Source organism: Vigna angularis, chromosome 1, assembly GCF_016808095.1.
Source record: "Vigna angularis cultivar LongXiaoDou No.4 chromosome 1, ASM1680809v1, whole genome shotgun sequence".
NCBI classification, from domain to species: Eukaryota; Viridiplantae; Streptophyta; class Magnoliopsida; order Fabales; family Fabaceae; genus Vigna; species Vigna angularis.
The window spans coordinates 64,296,980-64,303,741 of NC_068970.1; the positions used below are offsets into that span (position 1 = coordinate 64,296,980).

At 34.5% G+C, this 6,762-nt stretch overlaps 3 protein-coding genes across 3 annotated transcripts; all 3 read right to left on the reverse strand.

Moving 5' to 3' along the window:
• Positions 1-203: 203 nt before the first annotated feature.
• Positions 204-1,798, reverse strand: LOC108320124 (zinc finger protein BRUTUS-like). Its single transcript, XM_052878174.1, has 4 exons — positions 1,556-1,798; positions 1,381-1,440; positions 858-929; positions 204-691 (listed from the first exon to the last, which is right to left on the reverse strand). The coding sequence occupies exons 1-4, from the start codon at positions 1,715-1,717 to the stop codon at positions 560-562; spliced, it is 426 nt and encodes a 141-aa protein (XP_052734134.1). The 5' UTR covers positions 1,718-1,798; the 3' UTR covers positions 204-559.
• An 84-nt stretch (positions 1,799-1,882) lies between these two features.
• Positions 1,883-2,459, reverse strand: LOC108320097 (general transcription and DNA repair factor IIH subunit TFB5-like). Its single transcript, XM_017551435.2, has 2 exons — positions 2,415-2,459; positions 1,883-2,078 (listed from the first exon to the last, which is right to left on the reverse strand). Exons 1-2 carry the CDS (start codon positions 2,447-2,449, stop codon positions 1,898-1,900), a joined length of 216 nt encoding a protein of 71 aa, XP_017406924.1. The 5' UTR covers positions 2,450-2,459; the 3' UTR covers positions 1,883-1,897.
• An 842-nt stretch (positions 2,460-3,301) lies between these two features.
• On the reverse strand, positions 3,302-3,563 carry LOC128196676 (40S ribosomal protein S15). Its single transcript, XM_052878179.1, has one exon. The coding sequence runs from the start codon at positions 3,491-3,493 to the stop codon at positions 3,302-3,304; it is 192 nt and encodes a 63-aa protein (XP_052734139.1). The 5' UTR covers positions 3,494-3,563.
• Positions 3,564-6,762: the final 3,199 nt, after the last annotated feature.

Sequence of the window (6,762 nt, forward strand, 5' to 3'; positions counted from 1 at the left end):
AAATTGATTTGATATACTTTCTACTGGAGCCTACTCCTGCTTCTCTCTCTCTCTCTCTCTTTCAATTATCACTTCCGAAATTGTTAGATTTCCACAAATGGGACTGGATGATATAGCAGAAAATAGAACAGAACAAAAAGGTAGGAATATTACTCTGGTGAGAATATCATTTGAGCTTGCATACGATGAACTCACATCAGTCAGAAGCCACCTCTAGCCAGTAGCTGGGAATTTGGAGATAAATTACTCAGCGTGATCGCGGTGAAGACATGGTGCACTTAAACGAAGATAAAGATAAGAATAAAGAAATGAATATGGACAGCAACAATATCCCTTGCAGAAATAAAAAGTTAGGAAGAAACTTGATCTGTACACAATTGCTATAGAACTGATTAGGGGCTTCTGTTTATACTAATAAAGAGGTCACTAAATTCGTCATGCGTCTGCATTATATATACAACGAAAAAAAATAAGAGGGCTCCTAGTTGTGGCAAAATTTGAATTCCTATTTTGCTATAAAGTATTTACAAACTATCTACCTCCCATCAAAAGAAGCACACTAAGAGCAGCTGGAGTTTGACGTCTCACACTTGATAACCCGGGTATTGTAAGAGCCACAAAATTCACATTTGTGGTACAACCAGTGGAAGCGTGAAGAGCCCTTCCGATCGCAGTCATGGCAGAGTATGTCCTGCATTTTGTTATTACATAACAGGCTCAACAGACAATCATCTTACAAATTCTTTGCTCGTCAACTAAAATGCCAAAATTCTTTTTCTTTTTCCATAAAATCCACATTAGCTTCCGAAAGGAACTGCGTGAAGAGTAAAATGCAAGACACACAAAAAAGTATTCACCTGACAGCGTTCCCTGTACTCTTCAGGAAGCTCCTCAGCAGCCAATAGGGCATCAAGCATACCAAAGTAAACCTAGGTAGGTAAAAAATAAGTATACCGAGTACCTCTTTAAGAACTTCAATTGATTAGACACAAATTTTCTAATTATATCCCTCATTTTTTCAACGATTTTTTATTATCAAAAGGAAGCTTACACTCTTTACTTATCTTAAATTCCTAATCTATAAGCAGGAACAATGTATGCAAAAATTAGTTAAAGATCAGTAAACATATACCATTCAAGTTTTAATTTTTCCAAACTTTTACGTTTAACTGAAATCTATGAAAGACTCAACTTGAGAACTCACAAGTACATGTTCGAAAGATACTAGAGCATTATTAAACTGATGGCCCTGTTTGATTTTCCTTTCATTACTTTTGTGCATCTATAATTTTTTTCTTTTTTTTATGGGGAATAATAAAGGTGGAGAATAAGGCTTAGTTGAGTGTAAAAGAAAAGATTAATGGAAGAAAATTATCTTACCGCCATATCTCCCAATGACTTGCTGCAGATTGGACATGTGTAGTGACTGCACGTGTATGCCTAACGTAATATACCAAAATATTAGATTAAACCCACAACCCTTGAGAATATGTTACCACCCCCTGGTTTGGGGATAGCATTGAAACCTAAAACCGAAAACAGCTGTGAAATAGACCTGCAAGCAAGCAGAATGCATATAGTGGCCGCAAGGTAGAGCTCTGACCGTAGCACTTGAAGTGAACAAGTCATCGCAACAAATGGGACAGTTCATTTCTAAACCTTTCTCGAGACATTTATGAGATGTTGACTTAATCCCCAAGCAACAATTGCATTTCATGCAATGAAAATAATCGATCCCAAGCCCATGTCCAACACGGCATAAATTGCAAAATGGGCAATGATATACGTCGCTTAAATAAAAGAAAAATCAAAACTACCTATATCTATTTTATCTCTGTCAAAATCAAACCAAATATTACTAAACTCAAAACTAATAAAATAAAATTTTAATGAATCTCTAAATTTTAAGTTTATCCAACATGTTGTCCTCTCTAAACTTGGCGATTTGACTCCGTATCATTCCCTCAACATGAGGTTGGACAAACATGTGGGTGCTATCCAAGACATGTATTATGAACTTATCAGATGCAGGAAATGAAGCATTCATATTGATGATATATTGTGCCATGGGAATGTCACTGCACAAGACAATTTAGCCAATCATTGATGCAGATTACAGAAGTGAAAGCAAAAATTAATTAAAAGTAAACCATGTTCACTCCAACTATGGTAATTTGATATCCCATTAGTGACTGGTTGTTTTCATGTGGAAAAGAGAAATACACAATTATGACTGTTGTTAACATTAATAAACCAAAACTTGTGGCAAGAGGTTTTTTACCCATGTAAGAAGGAAAAAACAGTCCTTATAGTTTTAGTATGTAGAAGTTCCAACAATAGCTAGTTGTAAATATAATCATTTGAATATTTGGCTCACAACAGTCATAATTATACAACTTTCCAAGAGGTGATACCAGGAAATGAAGACACCTTTGTTGGCATTGACCATGGTGTATAACCTTCCTGGAAAGAAAAGCTAAGACAAGTTACAACAGACACCATAACATTCGTCATCGTTATATATGTACGTATATATACACACATTCAAAAATGTGAAAATTTTCAAATTTTGACCTTTTAGATGAAATTTGAAATAATCTATTTTTAAGTAGTTAAAAATACAATGGAATTAATTAATAATTAGTTAAACAATATTAGTAGTTACAAATACAATTTGAAAATAGGGCCGGAAAAAATAAATACTCTCCATTAAAAATATTGTCACTCTAATCTTAAGAACTTCCTATTATGATTTAGTTATAAAAGGATTGCAAATGGATTTCAATTTCTTTTTAAATACATTTGTGAGTGAATTCATTGTTTCCAAAAGGCAAGGCACTTATTAGAAATTAGAAAATAGTATTGCCAGTTTTTGAAGAACGAAGATTTTTCATAAATAAACGAATAACATAAACGAGCGTAAGTTTATTTTAAGCCTGTTTTAAAATGTCATGTGGTTTTTCTCATCCAGAACGAAAGCACCACATTGTTTTTACAACCTTAACGTAGATGAGAAGCCTATTTACATACTAGGTTTAAACCAGAACAAATTTGCGTATCGAAGTTAGATTTAGCAGGTTCAAAAAACAACGTAGATTGGCGGTTGGTTCTATGAAGAACCCAATTGCTTTGAACAAAACGTAACTTCACAAAGACACTAAAATCTTCAATCTATAGAATTAAATCATGATAACAGTAACATAGATAAGTAACTGAAATAAAAATGGTCAAACAATCAAAATCTCTGATAAGAGTTGGTTTTCTTCAGACCACTACAAACTAAAGTTGCCACAAAATGTTCTCACTTGAGAGGAATAAACCTGGATGAGTGAGTAGCACCAATACCAGGTCTCCCGTGCTTAACGGGCTTGTATGAGATAGAAAACTCGGCTAAATAATGCCCAATCATCTCAGGTTTGATTTCAACCTGGTTAAAGGTCTTGCCATTGTATACTCCTATGATGCTACCAATCATCTCAGGAACAATGATCATGTTGCGGAGGTGGGTGCGCACTGGCTCTGGCTTCTCACCTGCTGGAGCTTCCCTTTTCTGCGACCAAAATAAAGCTTAGATATCAAAAAATCAATTCAATACCTACAATTAAACCTCAAAATCAAGCAAAATCGATGATCATTCTAACAAATCACAATACACTTGCCACTATTTAAATGAACAATTAGCACCAACAATTTGTACGCAGGCAAATATTAAGTTTAATTAAGAATTTGCCCAGTATACTTCTCCACACTATATTGCTTTGATCCTATAGGTACCACTTCTAAATCACTGGAACAAGCAAATGGGCTCCTTTAGCCTCTGGTGAGATGAAAAATTTATCTGACAGTTTCTTTTACGATCGGATTACAAAGATTTGAGTTTGAGCGCAGTGAACAAAATTTCATAAATACAAAAAATGTTTGGATATTGCTAAGTAAAATGGGTTTCATTATACTGAACTACAACAGCAAGGGTTTCCTTAAGAACAGTTGTTAATATTATACCCGAAAAGTTTGTTCAGTTCCTATAGTTCCTATATCAAATAGCCTAGTTGACAAATTTGCAAGAATGGAAATAAATAAAATAGCTTGAATTCAACATTGAATATATTTATTATATAAATTTAAGTTGATTAAAATATAATTTAAAATAAATATTAATATTTAGTTTGCTTATATTTTTTTAATAAAATGTGTTTTTTCACAATAATAAAAATAATTCAAATAAAGAACTTTTCCTATAATCACTAGTAAAAAAAGCGGATTCTGACGCCCCATATACGCTTCGGTTATTGAGAAACCGAAGTGTACAAGGTTATATACCTCGGTCCCCATCCAACCCGAGGTCCAAAAGCCATATTGCTTCGGTTAACACAAAACCAGTGTCTATACACTTCTGACATGTAACTACTGCCTCGGTTTGCTACGAAACCGGTGCCTAAACCCCTCCCTATTGCTTCGTTTGGAATGAGACCGAAGCCTATACACCTCTGCTGGTCACTGAAAAGTCTGAACTCCTCCCTATTGACTTGGTTAAAGATAGAACCGAGGCCTATTACCCGGTCAAATCAGTCACACCACACCTGACCCGCTTTTTCATTTTTTTCCTCTTCTTTCCTCTGACACTCTCATCTCATCTCACTCTCATCTTCCCTCTCGTTCTCTCCTCATCTCACTCTCATCTCACTTTCATCTGGCAGAAACAGAGAGGGCGCGATCTCTCTTCTCCTCTCCCACTTGACAGCCACGGTGCGAGGACGAGACGCGATGGTGGTCGGCGTCGAAAGCGGAGGGGAGGCGCGATGGTGGCCGAGGTCGAAAGCAGAAGGGAGGCGCGATGGTGGCAACGAGTACCACGGCGGCGATGATGGGAGGCTCGCCGATCTAAGGCGTTTGGTGGGAGGTTCGTCGATCTACGAATCGCGGTGGTTTCTGTGGAGGCGAGGTGGCGGCTAGGTAACACCGAGACCGCGGCAAGACCGCAGCGAGACCGCACCGAGGCCACAGCGAGGTGGCGGCGAGGTCGTGGCGAGGTGGCGATAAGGGCGTCCTGCAGCGGTGGCGTTTCTGCGAGAAGGGGAGGCATCAACCTTCATCTTTTCTTCTCTCTGGTTTGGCCTTGCAGGAGCCTCTCTTCTTCCCCAAATCGTTCTCAGAGTTGGTGATGACAACCTCCGCAGTGCTCATTGCATCAATCCCATACCTTTTTTTCTGTGTTATTTTGGGACCGATTTCTTTGTAGTTGCTGTTAGCGTGTGCTTCCTTATGAGATGTGGTTTTGTATCTTGAACTATGGATTGTTTATTATTTTGCTTGAACTTGAACCGTGGACTGTGCGAAGAGGGAGAAGTAGACTGTGTAAAGAAGAGGGAGAAGTAGACTGTGAAACGAAGAGTGAGAAGTGGACTGTGCAAACCAAAAAAAAAACACGTTATTGCCTCGATTATCTAAGAACCAAGGCATAATCTGATCTCGTTTTAATTCGGTTCTGAACCGAGGCATAAAGCCACCCTTTTTACCTCGTTCGTATACTCCTCGGTTGCAGAACCGGTGCCTATAACCAAAATTAACCGATGCTATTTCCCCTTACTGGACTAGTGAATTCTAGATAACTTGTATATATTAGTGTCATTCACTTACATCTCCAACCTAAATTTTGTTTTTGTCACCTCCAACCTATTATATTTGTTTAGTTATGATATTAAATGTTTAATTTATAATTTTTAAATTATGTTACAAATTAGACTTAAATATGTTTGAATAAAATTGATAAGGAAACATTGTTAAATTATAATTTTTTACCAAAATTAATGTATTATTCATTATTGTTAATCTATTCAAACATATATAAGAATAATTGGTAACATAATATATGAAAAATTATAAATTAAACATCTAATATCATAACTAAATAAGTATTGAAGGTTGGAGATGACAAAAACAAAATTTAGTTGGAGATGTATGTGAATAACACTAATATATATGGGTTATATAGAACAATAATAAAATATATAATTATTTAAATTTAATCATATTATATTTATGAATAATATTTTATAATTAATAATTTTTTCTAAATATTTTGTTACAGACTATTTTCTAAAAGATATAATTAAAATTATAAAACATGGAATGAAAATTAGTTTGTTGTTAAATATTTAACTCAATATTTTAAAAATTGTACTACAATACAAATTTTATTTGTCCATTGTATAAATATATAAAAAAATAACTTTAATTAATAATTTAGTTCTTATATTTATTATATTAATTTAGTTTTTATTCAAATGATATTTTTTTAAGAGCTATAGCGTTAACATTTTTTAAAGGATGAACTTAAATTACATAGTATTGTTTTTTTCTTTCTCTTTGTTACATAGACTATAGTGTTACCATTCAATCTCACGTTCAATCTTCCAATATCTCATTCAACATTATAAAAACAAAGCAAAATCACTCAAATAAATAAACATAAATATTTGACAAAGACCATCTTCGAGGTTGTTATGGTTAGATTTTGTGATTGTGCCTAAATTAAAGCTGAAAAAAAAAAAGGAAGACAAAAAGTAATTGTTTAATTAGAGAAAAAAAAAGACAAAATAAAATATGAAATTTGAAGATGGTAAGGGAAGTAGAAAAGAGGGAATAAATGTGAAAAAAAAATGTAGAGGAAAAGAGAGGGAAGATAGAGAAATGAAAAATGATGAAAGATGATAAATAATTAAAAAGAAAGGTGCATGGATAACAGAAAAAATAAATATACAT

What these genes read in the sequence shown, in the direction of transcription:
- LOC108320124 (XM_052878174.1), bottom strand. Translation starts at nt 1,717, where the DNA reads ATGAAATGCAATTGTTGCTTGGGGATTAAGTCAACATCTCATAAATGT. An exon ending in AGTCATTGGGAGATATGGCG is followed by an intron (nt 930 to 1,380) that starts GTAAGATAATTT and finishes TTACCTACCTAG; the next exon opens with GTTTACTTTGGTATGCTTGA. An exon ending in AGTACAGGGAACGCTGTCAG is followed by an intron (nt 692 to 857) that starts GTGAATACTTTT and finishes AACAAAATGCAG; the next exon opens with GACATACTCTGCCATGACTG.
- LOC108320097 (XM_017551435.2), bottom strand. Translation starts at nt 2,449, where the DNA reads ATGGTCAATGCCAACAAAGGTGTCTTCATTTCCTG. An exon ending in AAAGGTGTCTTCATTTCCTG is followed by an intron (nt 2,079 to 2,414) that starts GTATCACCTCTT and finishes TGTCTTGTGCAG; the next exon opens with TGACATTCCCATGGCACAAT.
- LOC128196676 (XM_052878179.1), bottom strand. Translation starts at nt 3,493, where the DNA reads ATGATCATTGTTCCTGAGATGATTGGTAGCATCATAGGAGTATACAAT.